Here is a 19261-nt window from a genome sequence, read left to right as displayed (position 1 = left end):
TGGGATGATTTTGGGGGATTTTTAGGATGATTTTTGGGGTTTTTGGGGTATTTTTGGGGTCTCACCTCTCAAACCAAGGCCGGAATCTCTCCTCAGTCCCTCCCAGGTCCCTCTGGGGGTTCAGGACGTAGAAAGTGTTTTTGGGGTTCACTCCCAGCCGCAGCACCGAGCCGGGGCGCTGAGGGGAAAATTGGGGAAAATTGGGGGAAATTGGGGAGAAATTGGGGAATTTGGGGGAAAATTGGGGGTAAATTGGGGGAAAATGGGGGGAAAATTGGGGGAAAATTGGGGAAAAATTGGGGAAATTTGGGGGAAAAATGGGGGAAAATTGGGGAAGTACAGGGGAAATTGGGATTGGGGATCCTAAAACCACAGGAATTGGGATTGGGGATCCCAAAATCTGAGAATTGGAACCCCAAAACTTGGGAATTGGGATTGGAGACACCAAAATATGGGAATTAGGGATGCTAAAACGATGGGAATTAGGGGAAAAAATTGGGGAGAAATTGGGGAATTAGGGGGAAATTGGGATTTGGAGACCCCAAAACCCATGAAAGAGGAATCTCAAAACCTGAAAATTTGGGAATTAGGGGGAGAAAATTGGGATTGGAGACCCCAAAACCCAGGAATCCTATCCAGGTGTCCCCAGGTGTGTCCCAGGTGTCCCCAGTCCCATCCAGGTGTATTCCAGGTATATCCCAATCCCAGAAATCCCATCCAGGTGTCCCCAGCTGTGTCCCAGCTATATCCCAATGGATCCAGGTGTATCCCAATCCCATCCAGGTGTGTTCCAATCCCATCCAGGTGTCCCCAGCTGTCCCCAGGTGTGTCCCACATGTGTCCCAGGTGTATCCCAGGTGTCCCCAGCTGTATCCTAACCCCATCCAGGTGTCCCCAGGTGTGTCCCAATGGATCCAGGTGGATTCCAGGTGTGCCCCAGTCCCATCCAGGTGTCCCCAATCCCATCCAGGTGTCCCCAATCCCATCCAGGTGTCCCAGCTGTGTCCCCAGGTGTCCCCAGTCCCATCCAGGTGTGCCCAGGTGTGTCCCAATCCCATCCAGGTGTGTCCCAATGGATCCAAGTCTGTCCCAGTCCCAGAAATCCCATCCAGGTGTCCCCAGCTGTACCCCAGCTGTGTCTCCAGCTGTCCCAGGTGTGTCCCAATGAATCGAGGTGTATCCCAGGTGTCCCCAATCCCATCCAGGTGTGTCCCCAGCTGTATCCCAGGTGTCCCCAGGTGTGTCCCAGGTATATCCCAATGGATCCAGGTGTATCCCAATCCCATCCAGGTGTGTCCTAGGTGTCCCCAGTTGTCCCCAGGTGTATCCCAGGTGTCCCCAGGTGCATCCCAACCCCATCCAGGTGTCCTCAGGTGTATCCCAGCCGTGTCCCCAGCTGTCCCAGGTGTGTCCCCAGGTGTATCTCAACCCCATCCAGGTGTGTCCCAGGTGTCCCCAGGTGTCCCCAGGTGTCCCTCACCTGTCCCTCGCGGCCGTAGCTGACCAGGAATCGCAGCGCCGGCAGCCGAGTGACCGGAACGTTCCGCAGCAGCTCCGTGCTCTCCCAGGGCAGCCGCTGCAGGTGCTGGGAGACAGACAGACTGACACACCTGAGCAGGTGAGGACAGACAGACTGCTCTCCCAGGGCAGCCGCTGCAGGTGCTGACACAGACAGACAGACAGACAGACTGACACACCTGAGCAGGTGAGGACAGACAGACAGACTGACACACCTGAGCAGGTGAGGACAGACAGACAGACTGACACACCTGAGCAGGTGGGGACAGACTGACTGACTGACAGACTGACTGCTCTCCCAGGGCAGCCGCTGCAGGTGCTGACAGACAGACAGACAGACTGACTGACTGACTGACACACCTGAGCAGGTGGGGACAGACTGACAGACTGACTGACACACCTGAGCAGGTGAGGACAGACTGACAGACTGACTGACACACCTGAGCAGGTGGGGACAGACTGACTGACTGACAGACTGACACACCTGAGCAGGTGGGGACAGACTGACTGACACACCTGAGCAGGTGAGGACAGACTGACTGACACACCTGAGCAGGTGAGGACAGACAGACAGACAGACTGACACACCTGAGCAGGTGGGGACAGACTGACTGCTCTCCCAGGGCAGCCGCTGCAGGTGCTGAGAGACAGACAGACAGACTGACTGACACACCTGAGCAGGTGAGGACAGACTGACTGACTGACACACCTGAGCAGGTGAGGACAGACCGACTGACAGACTGACAGACACACCTGAGCAGGTGAGCAGCAGGGGAAAATGGGGGAAAAAGGGGAAAATATGGGGGAAAAAATGGGGAAAAAATAAAAAGGGGAAAAAAAAGGGGGAAAAAAAGGGGGAAAAAAAGGGAAAAAAAGGGGGAAAAAAAGGGGGAAAAAAAGGGGGAAAAAAAGGGGGAAAAAAAGGGGGAAACAGGAAAAATGGGGGGAAAATGGTGAAAAAGAGAAAGAAAAAGGGAAAGAAAAGGAGGAAGAGGAGGAAGAGGAGGAAGAGGAGGAAGAGGAGGAAGAGGAGGAAGAAAAGGGAAAAGTGTGAGAGAAAGGAGAAGACAGAGGGGAAGGAGGAAAAAAGGGCAAAAAGGGTGAAAAATGGGAAAAGTGGGGAAAATAGTGGGGAAAACGGGGAAAGGGGGAAGAGAAGGAGAAGGAGGAAAAGAGGACGTGGAGGAGGAAGAGGAGAATGAGGCAGATGAAGATGAGGAAGATGAAGATGAGGAGGATGAGAAGGAAAAAGATGAGAATGAGGAAGATGAGGAAAATGAGGAAGATGAAGAAGATGAAGAAGAGAAGAACAGAGGAAGAAGAAGATGAAGAAGATGAAGAAGAGAAGAACAGAGGAAGAAGAAGATGAAGAAAATGAAGAAGAGAAGAACAGAAGAAGAGGAAAATGAGGAAAATGAGGAAGAAGATGAAGTTGAGGTTGATGAAGATGATGAAGATGATGATGACAAAGACAAAAAATGAAGAAGATGAAGTAGAAGAAGATGAAGCTGAGGAAGATGATGAAGATGAAGATGAGGAAGGTGATGAAGACAAAGAAGATGACGACGAAGACAACGAAGATGAGGAAGATGAAGATGATGACGAAGATGAGAAAGATGATGAAGATGAAGACAAAGACAAAAAAGACAAAGATTAAGAAGCTGAGGAAGACAAAGAAGACAAAGAAGAAGAAGAAGAGGATGAAGAAGATGAAGAACATGAAGAAGACGAAGAAGATGAAGAGGAGGAAGAGGAGGAAGATGAAGAAGATGATGAAGCTGAAGAAAACAATAATGAAGCTGAAGAATGGAGATGAAGCTGAAGATGATGAATATGAAGAAGAAGAAGAAGATGAAGAAGATGAAGATGAAGAAGAAGACGAAGAGGAAGAAGATGAGGATGAAGAAGAAGAGAAGGAAGAAGATGAGGATGAAGTTGAGGTTCATGAAGATGATGAAGATGAAGACAAACAGGAAAAAGATGAAGATGAAGAAGATGATGAGGAAGATGATTAGGAAGGAGATGAAGATGAAGGAGATGAAGAAGAAGAAGATGAAAATGAAGAAGAAAAGGAAGAAGATAAGAAGACAATGAAGATGAAGAAGATGAAGACAATGATGAAGATGAGGAAGAAGATGATGACGATAAAGAAGAAGATGAAGAGGAAGAAGATGATGGAGCTGAAGATGATGAAGATGAAGAAGATGATGACGATGATGAAGAAGATGATGAAGAGGAAGAAGAAGATGAAGATGATGAAGAAGAAGAAGAAGAAGAAGAAGAAGATGAGGAAGATGATGAAGATAAAGAGGAAGATGATGAGGATGAAAAAGAAGAAGATGATGAAGATAAAGAGAATGAAGATGATGACGAAGCTGAGGATGATGAAGCTGATGAAGAGGAAGGTGAACCTGTCCCACCTTGTCGAGCAGCAGCACCAGAGCTCCTCCCTGGCCCTGCAGCCTGGGTTGGTGTCTCTGCAGAGCTTCGGCCAGCAGCAGCTGAGCCTGCCGGGGGCGAGCTGGACAGAGAGCCGCGGCCAGAGAGTGGACATCGGCCGGGGACAGGACATGGCCTGTGGTCAGAAACACCTGGAGAGGGAAAATTGGGTTAAAATTCCCAAAAAATGGGATCAGAACCCTGAAATATGGGTTAAAATCCCCCCAAAATGGGATAGAAACCCCAAAGCCACGGCCAGAGAGTGGACATCGGCCGGGGACAGGACATGGCCTGTGGTCAGAAACACCTGGAGAGGGAAAATTGGGTTAAAATTTCCCAAAAATTGGGTTAAAATCCCCAAAAATCTGAGCTAGAATCCCTAAATGTCGAGCTGGACAGAGAGCCACGGCCAGAGAGTGGACATCGGCCGGGGACAGGACATGGCCTGTGGTCAGCAGAACCTGGAGAGGGAAAATCCCAAAAATATTGGGATCAGGAACCCAAAATATGGGGTTGAAATCCCCCAAAAATGGGATAGAAACCCCAAAGCCACGGCCAGAGAGTGGACATCGGCTGGGGACAGGACATGGCCTGTGGTCAGAAACACCTGGAGAGGGAAAATTGGGTTAAAATTCCCAAAAAATTGGGTTAAAATCCCCAAAAAAACAGGTTAAAATCCAAAAAAAATGAGTTAAAATCCCAAAAAATGGGATAGAAACCCCAAAGCCACGGCCAGAGCTCGGACATCGGCCGGGGACAGGACATGGCCTGTGGTCAGAAACACCTGGAGAGAGAAAATCCCAAAAAATATGGGTTGAAATCCCCAAAATTTGCATTAAAATCCCAAAACTTTGGGTTAAAACCCCCAAAAAATGGGATAGAAACCCCAAAGCCACAGCCAGAGCTCGGACATCAGCCAGAGACAGGACATGGCCTGTGGTCAGAAACACCTGGAGAGGGAAAATCCCAAAAATATTGGGATCAGGAACCCAAAATATGGGGTTGAAATCCCCCAAAAATGGGATAGAAACCCCAAAGCCAAGTCCAGAGAGTGGACATCAGCTGGGGACAGGACATGGCCAGTGGTCAGCAGAACCTGGGGAGGGAAAATTGGGTTAAAATTCCCAAAAAGTTGGGTTAAAATCCCCAAAAAAACAGGTTAAAATCCAAAAAAAATGGGTTAAAATCCCAAAAAATTGGGTTAAAACCCCAAAAAATTGGGTTAAAACCCCAAAAATCTGAGCTAGAATCCCTAAATGTCGAGCTGGACAGAGAGCCACGGCCAGAGAGTGGACATCAGCTGGGGACAGGACATGGCCTGTGGTCAGCAGCACCTGGAGAGGGAAATCCCAAAAAAATTGGGGTCAGGAACCCAAAATATGGGGTTGAAATCCCCAAAAAATGGGTTAAAATCTCAAAAAATGGGATAGAAACCCCAAAGCCATGGCCAGAGCTCGGACATCGGCCAGGGACAGGACATGGCCTGTGGTCAGCAGCACCTGGAGAGGGAAAATCCCCAAAAATTTGGGATTAGGGACACAAAAAAATGGGTTAAAATCCCCAAAAAATGGGTTAAAATAAAAAAAAATCTGGGTTAGAACAACAAAAAATGGGATAGAAACCCCAAAGCCACGGCCAGAGCTCGGACATCGGCCAGAGAGAGGACATGGCCTGTGGTCAGAAACACCTGGAGAGGGAAAATCCCCAAAAATTTGGGTTAAAATCCCAATAATTTGGGTTAAAATAAAAAAAAAATGGGGTTAAAAATGTAAAAAATGGGTTGAAATCCCAAAAAATGGGGCTAAAATCACAAAAAAATGGGGATAAAAACACAAAAAATAGGATCAGGGATGAGAAAAATGGGGATAACATCCTAAAAAATGGGTTAGAACAGCAAAAAATGGGGGTAAAACCACAAAATATGGGGATAAAAATGCAAAAAATGGGATCAGGAACCCAAAAAACGGGATCAGGAATCTGAAAAATGGGGATAACATCCCAAAAAATGGGTTAGAACAATAAAATATGGGGTAAGAGCCCAAAAATTATGGGATCAGCTGCTCAAAATCCAGGGATCATCACCCCAAAAATCCCAGAATCACCACCCCAAAATCCTGGAATTATCCCCTAAATCCATCAGCCCAAAATCCCAGGATTTTCTCCACAAAATCCCAGGATTATTCCCTAAATCTACCACCCCAAAATCCTAGGATTTCCCCCAAAAAATCCCAGAATCAGCTCCCCCAAAATCCTGGAATTATCCCCTAAATCTATCACCCCAAAATCCTGGGATTTTCACCCAAATCCCGGAATCACCACCCCAAATCCATCACCCCAAAATCCTGGGATTTTCCCCCCAAAAATCCAGGGAACAACTCCCCCAAAAATCCCGGGATTATCGCCCCAAAATCCTGGGATCAGGACCTCCAAAATCCCAGGATTTTCCCCCAAAATCCATCACTCCAAAATCCCAGGATTTTCCCCCCAAAATCTGAAATCCCAAAATCCCCAGATTTTCCCCCAAAATCCGAGGATTTCTCCCCAAATTCAAGGATTATCCCCTAAATCCATCACCCCAAAATCCCAGGATTTTCCCCCCAAAATCCCAAATCCCAAAATCCCGGGATTTCCCCCCAAAACCCCAGGATTTTCCCCCCAAAATCCTAAATCCCAAAATGGCAGGATTTCCCCAAAATCCCAGGATTATCCCCCAAATCCATTACCCCAAAATCCCAGGATTTGCCCCCAAAATCCTGGATTTCCCCAAATCCCAAAACCCAAAATCCCAGGATTTCCCCAAAATCCCAAATCCCAAAATCCCAGGATTTCCCCAAAATCCCAAATCCCAAAATCCCGGATTTCCCCCAAAATCCCAGGATTTCCCCCAAATCCCAAAATCCCAGGATTATCCCCCAAATCCATCACCCCAAAATCCCAAATCCCAAAATCCCGGGATTTCCCCCCAAAATCCTGGGATTTCCCCCAAATCCCAAAATCCCAGGATTATCCCCCAAATCCATCATCCCAAAATCCCAAGATTTTCCCCCCAAAATCCCAGGATTTCTCCCAAATCCCAAAACCCAAAATCCCAGGATTTTCCCCCAATTCCAGCACCCCAAATCCAGGGATCAGGACCCCAAAATGGCAGGATTTCCTCCCAAAATCCCGGGATTTCCTCCCAAAATCCCAAATCCCCAAATCCCATACCTGCAGCAGCTGAGGCTCAGCTCTCTCCCAGCCACATTCCCGCAATTCCTGCAGCAGCTCTTCCCATTCCTGCCCTTCCTGGGCTGAATTCCCGGGATTTTGGGAAATTGGGAAATTCCCGGGATTTTGGGAAATTGGGAAATTCCCAGGATTTTGGGGATTTGGGAAATTCCCGGGATTTTGGGGGATCAGGAGGAATTTCCAGCATCCCAAAACTTCAGTCTGCAGCCTCTGGATCAGCGCCTGGAATGGGAATGGGATTGGAATTGGATTGGATTGGGATTGGGATCCCAAAAAATCCTGAATTACTGGGAAAATCCTAAGGGGAATGAAGGAAATCCTATGGGAATAAAGGAAATCCTGTGGGAATTCACACAGGAGGGGGAAAATCCCAAAGGGAATCCCATGGGAAATCCCATGAGAATCCAAGAAAATCCTAAAGGGAATGAAGGAAATCCTATGGGAATAAAGGAAATCCTGTGGGAATTCACACAGGATGGGGAAAATCCTAAAGGGAATTCCATAGAAAATCCCAAAAGGAATTGGAGCAGGATGGGGAAAATTTTGTGGGAATCCCACAGGAAATCCCATGGGAATCCAAGAAAATCCTAAAGGGAATGCAGGAAACTCCCATGGGAATCCACATGGGATGGGGAAAATCCTAAAGGGAATCCCATGGAAAATTCCACAGAAAATCCCATGGGAATCCAAGAAAATCCCATGGGAATCCATGGAGAATGAAGAAAATCCCAAAAGGAATTGGAGCAGGATGGGGAAAATCCCAAAGGGAATCCCACAGAAAATCCCAAAGGGAATCCACACAGGATGGGGAAAATCCCACAGGAAATCCCATGGGAATCCAAGAAAATCCTAAAGGGAATGAAGGAAATCCTACAGGAATTCCCACAGGATGGGGAAAATCCCATGGAAAATCCCAAAAGGAATCTAAGAAGGATGGGGAAAATCTCATAGGAATCCCAGGGAAATCCCATGGAAAATCCCACAGAAAATCCTGGGAAGATGCCATGGGAATCCCATGGAAAATCCCAAATGGAATTCACTCAGGATGGGGAAAATCCTAAAGGGAATCCCATAGGAAATCCCACAGGAAATCCCATGGGAATCCAAGAAAATCATAAAGGGAATGAAGAAAATCCCATGGGAATCCAATCAGGGCTAAAAATCCCAAAAGGAATTGGAGCAGGATGGGGAAAATCCCAAAGGGAATCCAAGAAAATCCTAAAGGGAATGCAGGAAATCCTATGGGAATCTGAGCAGGATGGGGAAAATCCAATGAAAAATCCCAAAGGGAATCTAAACAGAATGGGGAAAATCCCATTAAAAATCCCACAGAAAATCCCAAAGGGAATTGGAGCAGGATGGGGAAAATCCTAAAGGGAATCCCATGGGAAATCCTGGGAAGATCACATGGAAATCCCATGGGAAATCCCAAAGGGAATCAGAGCAGGATGGGGAAAATCCCATGGGAATCCAAGAAAATCCTAAAGGGAATGCAGGAAATCCCAAAGGGAATCCACATGGGACAGGGAAAATCCCACGGGAAATCCTGGGAAGATCACATGGAAAATCCCATGGAAAATCCCAAAGGGAATCTGAGCAGGGTAGGGAAAATCCCAAAGGAAATCCCATGGGAAATCCCATAGAAAATCCCATGGGAATCCAAGAAAATCCTAAAGGGAATGCAGGAAATCCTATGGGAATCCATGGAGAATGAAGAAAATCCCAAAAGGAATTGGAGCAGGATGGGGAAAATCCCAAAGGGAATCCCATGGGAAATCCCAAGGGAAATCCTGGGGAAATCCCATGGGAATCTGAGCCCCAAATCCCACAGTTTTTCCCGTTTTTTCCCAGATTTTTTCCCATTTTTGGGCTCTCCATCCCCAAATTCCCAGATTTTTTCCCAGTTTTTTGGGCTCTCCATCCCCAAATTCCCATTTTTTTCCCATTTTTCAGGATCTCCATCCCCAAATTCCAAGTCTTTTCCCATTTTTCCCCTTTTTTCAGGGTCTCCACCCCCAAATCCTGAGGTTTTTCCCAGATTTTTCCCATTTTTTCCCATTTTTCCTCTTTTTTCGGGTCTCCACCCCCAAATCCTGAGGTTTTTCCCAGATTTTTCCCATTTTTTCCCAGATTTCAGGGTCTCCACCTCCAAATCCCGAAGTTTTTCCTGGATTTTTCCCATTTTTTCCCCATTTTTCGGGTCTCCACCCCCAAATCCTGAGGTTTTTCTCGGATTTTTCCCGTTTTTTTCCCATTTTTCCCCTTTTTTCAGGTCTCCAGCCCCAAATCCCGAGGTTTTTCCTGGATTTTTCCCATTTTTTTCCCGGATTTTTCCCCATTTTTTCCCATTTTATCCCTATTTTTCGGGATCTCCAGCCCCAAATTCCCAGATTTTTTCCCATTTTTCGGGTCTCCACCCCCAAATCCCGAGGTTTTTCCTGAATTTTTCCCATTTTTTTCCCATTTTTCCCCATTTTTTGGGATCTCCATCCTCAAATCCCGAGGTTTTTCCCGGATTTTTCCCATTTTTTGGGATCTCCACCCCCAAATCCCGATGTTTTTCCTGGATTTTTCCCATTTTTTGGGATCTCCACCCCCAAATCCCGATGTTTTTCCTGGATTTTTCCCATTTTTTTCCCGGATTTTTCCCAATTTTTCGGGATCTCCAGCCCCAAATTCCCAGATTTTTTCCCATTTTTCGTGTCTCCACCCCCAAATCCCAAGGTTTTTCCCAGATTTTTCCCATTTTTTCCCATTTTTCCCTATTTTTTGGGATCTCCACCCTCAAATCCCGAGGTTTTTCCAAGATTTTTCCCATTTTTTCCCCATTTTTTGGGTCTCCAGCCCCAAATCCTGAGGTATTTCCTGGATATTTTCCGGTTTTTTCCCATTTTTCCCCATTTTTCAGGCTCTCCATCCCCAAATTCCCAGATTTTTCCCCAGTTTTTCCGGGTCTCCACCCCCAAATCCCAAGGTTTTTCCTGAATTTTTCCCATTTTTCCCAGATTTCAGGGTCTCTACCCCCAAATCCTGAGGTTTTTCTGGGATTTTTCCTGTTTTTTCCCATTTTTCCCTGTATTTCAGGGTCTCCACCCCCAAATCCCCAAGTCTTTTCCTGTTTTTTCCCCATTTTTCCGGGTCTCCACCCCCAAATCCCGAGGTTTTTCCTGGATTTTTCCCATTTTTTCGGGTCTCCAGCTCCAAATCCCACAGGTTTTTCCCACAGGTTTTTCCCATTTTTTCCCGTTTTTGGGATCTCCCGCCCCAAATTCCCAGATTTTTTCCCATTTTTCAGGCTCTCCATCCCCAAATTCCCATTTTCCCCCATTTTTCAGGGTTTCCACCCCCAAATCCCAAGGTTTTTCCCAGATTTTTCCCATTTTTCCCAGATTTTAGGGTCTCCACCCCCAAATCCCGAGGTTTTTCCCAGATTTTTCCCATTTTTTTCCAGTTTTTCCCCGTTTTTTGGGATCTCCATCCCCAAATTCCCAGATTTTTTCCTGGATTTTTCCCATTTTTTCCCCATTTTTCAGGGTCTCCACCCCCAAATCCTGAGGTTTTTCCCATTTTTTCCCCATTTTTCAGGGTTTCCATCCCCAAATCCCGAGGTTTTTCCTGGATTTTTCCCAGATTTTTTCCCATTTTTCGTGTCTCCACCCCCAAATCCTGAGGTTTTTCTGGGATTTTTCCCATTTTTTCCCAGATTTCAGGGTCTCCACCCCCAAATCCCGAGGTTTTTCCTGGATTTTTCCCATTTTTCGTGTCTCCAGCCCCAAATCCCGAGGTTTTCCCAGATTTTTCCCATTTTTTCCCATTTTATCCCCTTTTTTTGGGATCTCCCCCCCAAATTCCCAGATTTTTTCCCCTTTTTCCGTATCTCCATCCCCAAATCCCGAGGTTTTTCCCAGATTTTTCCCATTTTTTCCCATTTTTCAGGCTCTCCACCCCCAAATCCCAAGGTTTTTCCTGAATTTTTCCCATTTTTTCCCATTTTTCAGGCTCTCCACCCCCAAATCCCAAGGTTTTTCCTGGATTTTTCCCATTTTTTCCCCAGATTTTTCCCATTTTTCGTGTCTCCACCCCCAAATCCCAAGGTTTTTTCCCAGATTTTTCCCATTTTTTTCCCATTTTTCCCCGTTTTTGGGCTCTCCCCACCTTCATGCGCAGGTCCAGCTGGGATCTCCTCTCCCACCACTCCTGGCGCTCCGAGCAGCTGTTGGCTTCCCGCTGATCCCGCTGGATCGACCAGAATTCCCCAAAAATGGACACCAGAGGGGCCTGGAATGGGATTGGGATGGATTTGGGATGGATTTGGGATCCCAAAATCCCCAAAAATGGGATTTGAGATCCCAAAATCCCTGGATTGGAGTCGAATTCCCGAAAAATAGAGCTCAGCAGGACCTGGAATGGGATTGGGATGGATTTAGGATGAAGGATTTGGGATCCCAAAATCCCTGGATTGGGGTTGATCCCGCTGGATCGACGAGAATTCCCCAAAAATGGACACCAGAGGGGCCTGGAAGGGGATTGGGATGGATTTGGGATGGATTTGGGATCCTAAAATCCCCAAAAATGGGATTGGGATGGAGTTGGGATTGATTTGGGATTGATTTGGGATTGGGGAAAAATTTGGGATCCCAAAATCCCCAGATATGGGATTGGGATGAAGGATTAGGGATTGGATTTGGGATCCCAAAATCCCTGGATGGGAGTCAAATTTGGGATCAGATTTGGAATCCTAAATCTCTGGAAATGGCATTGGGATGGATTTGGGATCCCAAAATCCCTGGAAATGGGATTGGGATGGATTTGGGATCAGATTTGGGATCCCAAAATCCCTGGATTGGGTTTGATCCCGCTGGATCAACGAGAATTCCGGAAAAATGGACACCAGAGGGGCCTGGAATGGGATTGGGGTGGAGTTGGGATTGATTTGGGATCCTAAAATCCCCAAAAATGGGATTGGGGTGGATTTGGGATTGGATTTAGGATCCCAAATTCCTGGAAATGGGATTGGGATCCCAAAATTCTTGGATTGGAGCTGAATTCCCGGAAAATTGAGGTCAGAGGGGCCTGGAATGGGATTGGGATGGATTTAGGATGAAGGATTTGGGATCCCAAATTCCTGGAATGGAATGGAAATGGATTTGGGATCCCAAAATCCCTGGATTGGGGTTGATCCCGCTGGATCGAGGAGAATTCCCCAAAAATGGAGAGCAGAGGGGCCTGGAACGGGATTGGGGTGGATTTGGGATTGATTTGGGATGCTAAAATCCCCAAAAATGGGATTGGGATCCCAAAATTCTTGGATTGGAGTTGAATTCCCGGAAAATTGAGGTCAGTGGGATCTGGAATGGGATTGGGATGGATTTGGGATCCCAAATCTCATTCCCTGGAATTCCTGTTCCCCCATTCCCAAAAGGAAAATAAGGAAGATTATCCCAAATCCCAGAATTCCCGGAATTCTCAAACCCCAAATTCCCAATCCCATTACCCAGAGCTCCCAAACCCTGGAATTCCCAAATTCCCAGAGTTCCCAAATCTGCAGAACTCCCAAATCCCATTCCCTGGAATTCCCAAACCCCAAATCCCGGAATTCCCAAATCCCGGAATTCCCAAATTCCCAATCCCAGAATTCCCAAACTCCAAATCCCCTGAATTCCAGATCCCAAACCCCAAATTCTCAAACCCCAAAATTCCCAAATCCCAAATTCCTGGGATTCCCAAACCCCAAACCCCAGAATTCCCAAATCCCAGATTCCCAGAATTTCCAATCCCATTTCCCAGAATTCCCAAACCCTAAACCCCAAAATTCCCAAACCCCAATCCCAGAATTCCCAAATCCCAAATTCCCAGAACTCCCAAACCCCAAATCCCAAAATTCCCAAACCCTGGAATTCCCAAATCCCAATCCCAGAATTCCCAAACCCCAAATTCCCAGAATTCCAAAATTCCCAAACCCCAAACTTCCCAAATCCCCAGAATTCCCAAATCCCAGAATTCCCAAATCCCAATCCCAGAATTTCCAAAATTCCAGATCCCAAACCCCAAATTCTCAAACCCCAGAATTCCCAAATCCCAGAATTCCCAAATCCCAAAATTCCTGGGATTCCCAAACCCCAAACCCCAGAATTCCCAAATCCCAGATTCCCAGAACTCCCAAACCCCAAAATTCCCAAACCCTGGAATTCCCAAATCCCAATCCCAGAATTCCCAAACCCCAAATTCCCAGAATTCCAAAATTCCCAAACCCCAAACTTCCCAAATCCCCAGAATTCCCAAACCCCAAAATTCCCAAACCCCAAAATTCCCAAACCCCAATCCCAGAATTTCCAAAATTCCAGATCCCAAACCCCAAATTCTCAAACCCCAGAATTCCCAAATCCCCAGAATTCCCAAATCCCGGAAGTCCCAAATCCCAATCCCAGAACTCCCAAACCCCAAATCCCAAAATTCCCAAATCCCAAACCCAGAATTTCCAAAATTCCAGATCCCAAACCCCAAATTCTCTAACCCCAGAACTCCCAAATCCCAAACCCCGGAATTCCCACATTCCCAGAATTCCCAAATCCCAGCAGAATTCCCAAATCCCATTCCCAGAATTCCCAAATTAATTCCCAAATCCCAAAATTCCCAAATCCCACCTGCTCTCCCTGGCTGGCGATCCAAACACTAATGGGATTTCTGTTTCTCTCCATCCGGGTCAGCAGCAGAGAATTCCCAAATCCCAAAATCAGCTGGCAAACTGTCACACCTGCGGGAATTCCCAAACCTTAACGGGGTTTTCAGGGAATTTTCCAGGAATTTTCACAGAAATTTTCCAGGAATTTTCCAGGAATTTTCCAGAATTTCCAGATTTTCCAGGAATTTCAGATTTTCCAGGAATTTCGGATTTTCCAGAATTTCCGGATTTTCCAGGAATTTTCACAGAAATTTTCCAGGAATTTTCCTGGAATTTTCACAAAATTTTCCCAGAATTTTCACAGAAATTTTCCCAGAATTTTCACAAATTTTCCCAGAATTCCCCCAGATTTTCCAGGAATTTTCCAGAATTTTCCTGGAATTCTTCAGATTTTCCAGGAATTTTCCAAATTTTCTCGGAATTTTCGGAATTTTTCCGGAATTTTCCCAGAATTTTCCTAGAATTTTTGCAGAATTTTCACAAATTTTCTTGGAATTTTCTCAGAATTCCCTGAAATTTTTCAGGAATTTCCCTGAAATTTTCCCAGAATTTCCCACAGAATCTTCACAGAATTTTCCAGGAATTTTCCCAGAATTTTCCCAGAATTTTCCCAGAATTTCACTCCCATAGAATTTCCCAAAAATTGGGAAAACATCCAAGATTGAATTCCAATCATTTCCCCATCCAAACCTGGTTTTCGGATTTCCCAAACTCAGGACTTGGGATTTCCCACCCCAAAATCCCAAAACAGGGATTTAGGATTTCCCAAAACAAATATTTAGGGTTTCTCAAAAGGGAATTTAGGATTGCCCAAATGATATTTAAGATTTCCCAAAACAAATATTTAGGATTTCCCAAAACAAATATTTAGGATTTTCCAAAACAAATATTTAGGATTTTCCAAAACAAATATTTAGGATTGCCCAAACAGATATTTAGGATTTCCAAAACAAATATTTAGGATTTCCCCAAATGGATAATTGGAATTTCCCAGCCCAGAATCCCAAAATGGATATCTAGGATTTCCCAAACCCAGGATTTAGGATTACCCAAAAAGGGCATTTAGGGTTTCCCAAAAGGGAATTCAGGATTTCCCAGCCCAGAAGGGATATTTAGGATTTCCCCAAAAATGGATATTTAGGATTTCCCAAAAGAATATTTAGGATTTTGCAGCCCAAAACGGATATTCAGGATTTCCCAAACCCAGAATTTGGGATTTCTCACCCCAAAATCCCAGAAGGGATATTTAGGATTTCCCAAAACAAATATTTAGGATTCCCCAAAACGGATATTTAGGTTTTCCCAAAACAGATATTTAGGATTTCCCAAAAGGGAGATTTAGGATTCCCCAAAAAAGGATTTAGGATTCCCCAAAAGGATATTTGGTATTTCCCAAAAGGGATATTTAGGATTCCCCAAAAGGGATATTTAAGATTTCCCAAAACAAGTATTTAGGATTCCCAAAAGGAATATTTAGGATTTCCCAAAAGGATATTTAGGTTTTCCCAAAAGGGAGATTTAGGATTCCCCAAAAAAGGATTTAGGATTCCCCAAAAGGATATTTGGTATTTCCCAAAAGGGATATTTAGGATTTCCCAAAACGATATTTAAGATTTCCAAAAACAAGTATTTAGGATTCCCAAAAGGAATATTTAGGATTTCCCAAAAGGATATTTAGGATTCCCAACTCCTCACTCACCACTGGGAATTTCCCGGAGCTGCTCCTGGAATTCTTCCCGGAATTCTGACCCCAAACCCGCTGGGCTGAACTGGAACAGATCCTCCTGATCCCACTGGGAGGAGTGGGGTTGGGGTTGGATTTGGGATTGAGTTTGGGATTTGGATTCAGATTGGGATTGAGTTTGGGATTTGGGTTGGGATTGAGATTCAGATTTGGATTGGATTTGGGATTTGGATTCAGACTGAGATTTGGGTTGGGATTGGGATCTGGATTGGGGTTCAGTTTGGGATTTGATTTGGGATTGGGACTGGATTTGGGATTTGGATTCAAACTGGGATTGGATTTGGGATTTGGATTCAGATTGGGATTGGGAATGGGATCCAGACTGAGATTTGGGTTGGGATTGGGATCTGGATTGGGGTTGAGTTTGGGATTGGATTTGGGATTTGATTTGGGATTGGATTTGGGATTTCTCCTCATCCCCCAAGGAAAGGCTCTGGATCTGATTGGAAATCTCTCCTTCTGCTGCTTCCTCCTTCCTCTTCTTCCTGCAGGGAAAGATTCTCCAGGATGAGGATTTGGGGTTTGGGATGTTGGGATGGGGATTTGGGATTTGAGCTCAGTCCCTTCCCTGTGGGATTTGGGATCAGCCCTGGGCCCAGGGAGAGTTAGGATGGGAATTTGGGATTGGGATTTGGGATCAGCCCTGGCCCTGAGGGATTTGGGATGGGGATGATGGGATATGGATTTGGGGTTTGGGATTAGGATTTGGAATTTGAGCTCAGTCCCTTTCCTGTGGGATTTGGGATCAGCCCTGGGCCCAGGGGGGGGCAGGATGGGGATTTGGGGTTTGGGATGAGTTCTGGCCCCATGGGATTTGGGATGGGGATGGTGGGATGTGGATTTGGGGTTTGGGATGGGGATTTGGGATTTGAGGTTTGGGATCAGCCCTGGCCCCGTGGCACGGCAGGATGTGGATTTGGGGTTTGGGATGTTGGGAGAGGGGTTTGGGATCGGGGTTTGGAATTTGAGCTCAGTCCCTTCCCTGTGGGATTTGGGATTGGGGTTTGGGATCAGCCCTGGCCCTGAGGGATGGCAGGATGGGGATGATGGGATATGGATTTGGGGTTTGAGATTAGGATTTGGAATTTGAGCTCAGTCCCTTCCCTGTGGGATTCGGGATTGGGATTTGGGATCAGCCCTGGACGCAGGGGGGGTCAGGATGGGGATTTGGGATTGGGGTTTGGGATCAGCCCTGGCCCCGTGGGATTTGGGACGGGGATGGCAGGATGTGGATTTGGGGTTTGGGATTTGGGATGGGGCCCCGTGATGGTGACAGTTTGGGGACACTGGGATGGGACACTGGATGGGGACACCACAATAGGACACTTGGAGGGGATATTAGGACACATAAGGGACATTGGGACACAGTAGGGGACACTGGGAGAGGACACTGGGACACCACAGGGGACATTGGGACACCACAGGGGACACCATAGGGGACACCACTGGTGACACTAGGACACCTCAGGGGACATCACAGGGGACACTGGGACACTGTAGTGGACATTAGGACACCATAGGGGACATTGGGACACAGTGACACCACAGAGGCCACCACTGGGGACACAGGGACACCGCAGGGGACACCATAGAGGACACTGGGACACCATAGGGGACATTGGGACACCACAGGTGGCACCATACAGGACACAGGGACACTGCAGTGGATATTAGGACACCATAGGGGACATTGGGACACAGTGACACCACAGAGGCCACCACTGGGGACATGGGGACACCACAGGGGACACCACAGGGGACACGGTGACACCCAGGGGACACTTGTCACCCACCTGTGGCGGGCGTGGCCGACGGCCAGCAGCTGGTGGCGCAGGGTGACAGCCAGGGACTCTGCCAGCAGCGCCGCTGTCCCCACGGTGTCACTGTCCCCAAGGGTCAGCGCCAGCAGCTGGCACAGCTGGCCATAGAGTGACCCCGGGGGACAGTGACAGATCCAGGAGAGAGCAGAGCGCAGCAGGGAGGTGACAGCGGACAGGGGACCTGGGGACAGCAGAGGGGACAGTGGGGACATTGGGGTTATTGAGGGGATTTGGGATATTGGGGATATTGGGGACATTGAGGGGATTTGGGACATTGGGGACATTGGGGACATTGACATCAATGGGGACATTGGGAACAGTGACAGATCCAGGAGAGAGCCAAGCGCAGCAGGGAGGTGACAGCAGACAGGGGACCTGGGGACACAGAGGGGACAGTGGGGACATTGAGAGGATTTGGGATACTGGGGACATTGGGGATATTGAGGTCAATGGGGACATTGGGGACATTGGCTGATCCAGGACAGACCAGAGCGCAACAGGGAGGTGACAGTGGACAGGGGACCTGGGGACAGCAGAGGGGACAGTGGGGTCAATGGGGTCATTGAGGGGATTTGGGATATTGGGGACACTGGGGACATTGGCTGATCCAGGACAGCTGAGCGCAGCAGGGAGGTGACAGGGGACAGGGGACCTGGGGACAGCAGTGGGGACATTGGAGATAACGGGGTCATTAAGGGGATTTGGGATATTGGGGACATTGGGGACATTGGAGAATATTTGGGACATTGGGGTCATTGGGGATATTTGGGGACATTGGGGTCAGTAGGGTCAATGGGGTCGCTGGGTGTATTTGAGATATTGGGGACAGTGGGGACATTGGGGACATTGAGGATCTAGGGGTCATTGGGGATACCTGGGGACACTGGGGACATTAGGGACATTGGGGACATTGAGGTCATTGTGGTCAGAGGGGAATATTTGGGACGTTGGGGACATTGGGGCCAGTGGGGACATCGGAGAATATTTGGGACATTAGGGTCAATGGAGACATCAGTGGGGATAATTGGGGTCATTGGGGACAGTGAGGTCACTGGGGGGATTTGGGATATTGGGGACAATGGGGACATTGGGGGTATTGGGGACATTGGGGACAATTGAGGACATTAGAGATATTGAGGTCATTAGGGGACATTGGGGTCAATGGAGAATATTTGGGACAGTGGGGACATCAGTGGGGACATTGGGGATAATTGGGGTCATTGGGGACAGTGAGGTCATTGGGGACATTTGGGACATTGGGGACAATGGAGAATATTTGGGACATTAGGGACATTGGGGTCAATAGGGTCAATGGGGACATCAGTGGGGATAATTGGGGTCATTGGGGGGATTTGGGATATTGGGGACATTGGGGATATTTGGGTCAATGGGGACACTGGGAACAACGGGGTCATTGGGGACATCACTGGGGACAGTGGGAGCATTGGGGATAATTGGGGACAACGGGGGGATTTGAGATATTGGGGACACTGGGGACACTGGAGAATATTTGGGACATTGGGGACAGCAGTGGGGACATTGGGGATAATTGGGGACATTGGGGACAGTGAGGTCATTGGGGGGATTTGGGACATTGGGGACATTAGGGACACTGGGGTTCTCACCAGGGTCAGATCCCTCTGGATTTGGGAATTGCCCTCTGTCCCCTCTGTCCCCTCTGTCCCTTTTCTCCAGGATGTCCTCGCTGGCAGCGCCTGGAAAGGGGGACAGCAAGGGACAGCTGTGAGGTCACAGAGGGCAGTTTTGGGGTCACTTTTGGGGTCACAAAGGGGCAATTTTGGGGTCACAGAGGGGCAGCTTTGGGGTCAC

At 47.4% G+C, this 19261-nt stretch overlaps 1 protein-coding gene across 1 annotated transcript; it reads right to left on the bottom strand.

Annotated features, from left to right (window-relative positions):
- Window positions 1–52: 52 nt before the first annotated feature.
- On the bottom strand, window positions 53–17626 carry LOC146420560 (separin-like). Its single transcript, XM_085048131.1, has 8 exons — window positions 17405–17626; window positions 15567–16096; window positions 13830–13939; window positions 11341–11463; window positions 7165–7407; window positions 3939–4109; window positions 1481–1585; window positions 53–178 (listed from the first exon to the last, which is right to left on the bottom strand). The coding sequence occupies exons 3-8, from the start codon at window positions 13881–13883 to the stop codon at window positions 62–64; spliced, it is 813 nt and encodes a 270-aa protein (XP_084904257.1). The 5' UTR covers window positions 13884–13939; window positions 15567–16096; window positions 17405–17626; the 3' UTR covers window positions 53–61.
- Window positions 17627–19261: the final 1635 nt, after the last annotated feature.

This window comes from Lichenostomus cassidix, unplaced genomic scaffold (assembly GCF_008360975.1).
Source record: "Lichenostomus cassidix isolate B80296 unplaced genomic scaffold, HeHo_3.0 HiC_scaffold_872, whole genome shotgun sequence".
Classification (NCBI taxonomy): domain Eukaryota; kingdom Metazoa; phylum Chordata; class Aves; order Passeriformes; family Meliphagidae; genus Lichenostomus; species Lichenostomus cassidix.
The sequence above is the reverse complement of the archived record's forward strand: the minus strand, read 5'-3'. Positions and strand labels throughout refer to the sequence as shown.

Excerpts from the sequence above, each read along its gene's own strand:
- LOC146420560 (XM_085048131.1), bottom strand. The coding sequence starts at position 13,883 with ATGGAGAGAAACAGAAATCCCATTAGTGTTTGGATCGCCAGCCAGGGA. Across the intron at positions 7,408-11,340 it reads AGCTGGACCTGCGCATGAAG|GCGCTGATCCAGAGGCTGCA; the intron begins GTGGGGAGAGCC and ends TTCCCATTCCAG. Across the intron at positions 4,110-7,164 it reads CTGAGCCTCAGCTGCTGCAG|GTGTTTCTGACCACAGGCCA; the intron begins GTATGGGATTTG and ends TTCCCTCTCCAG.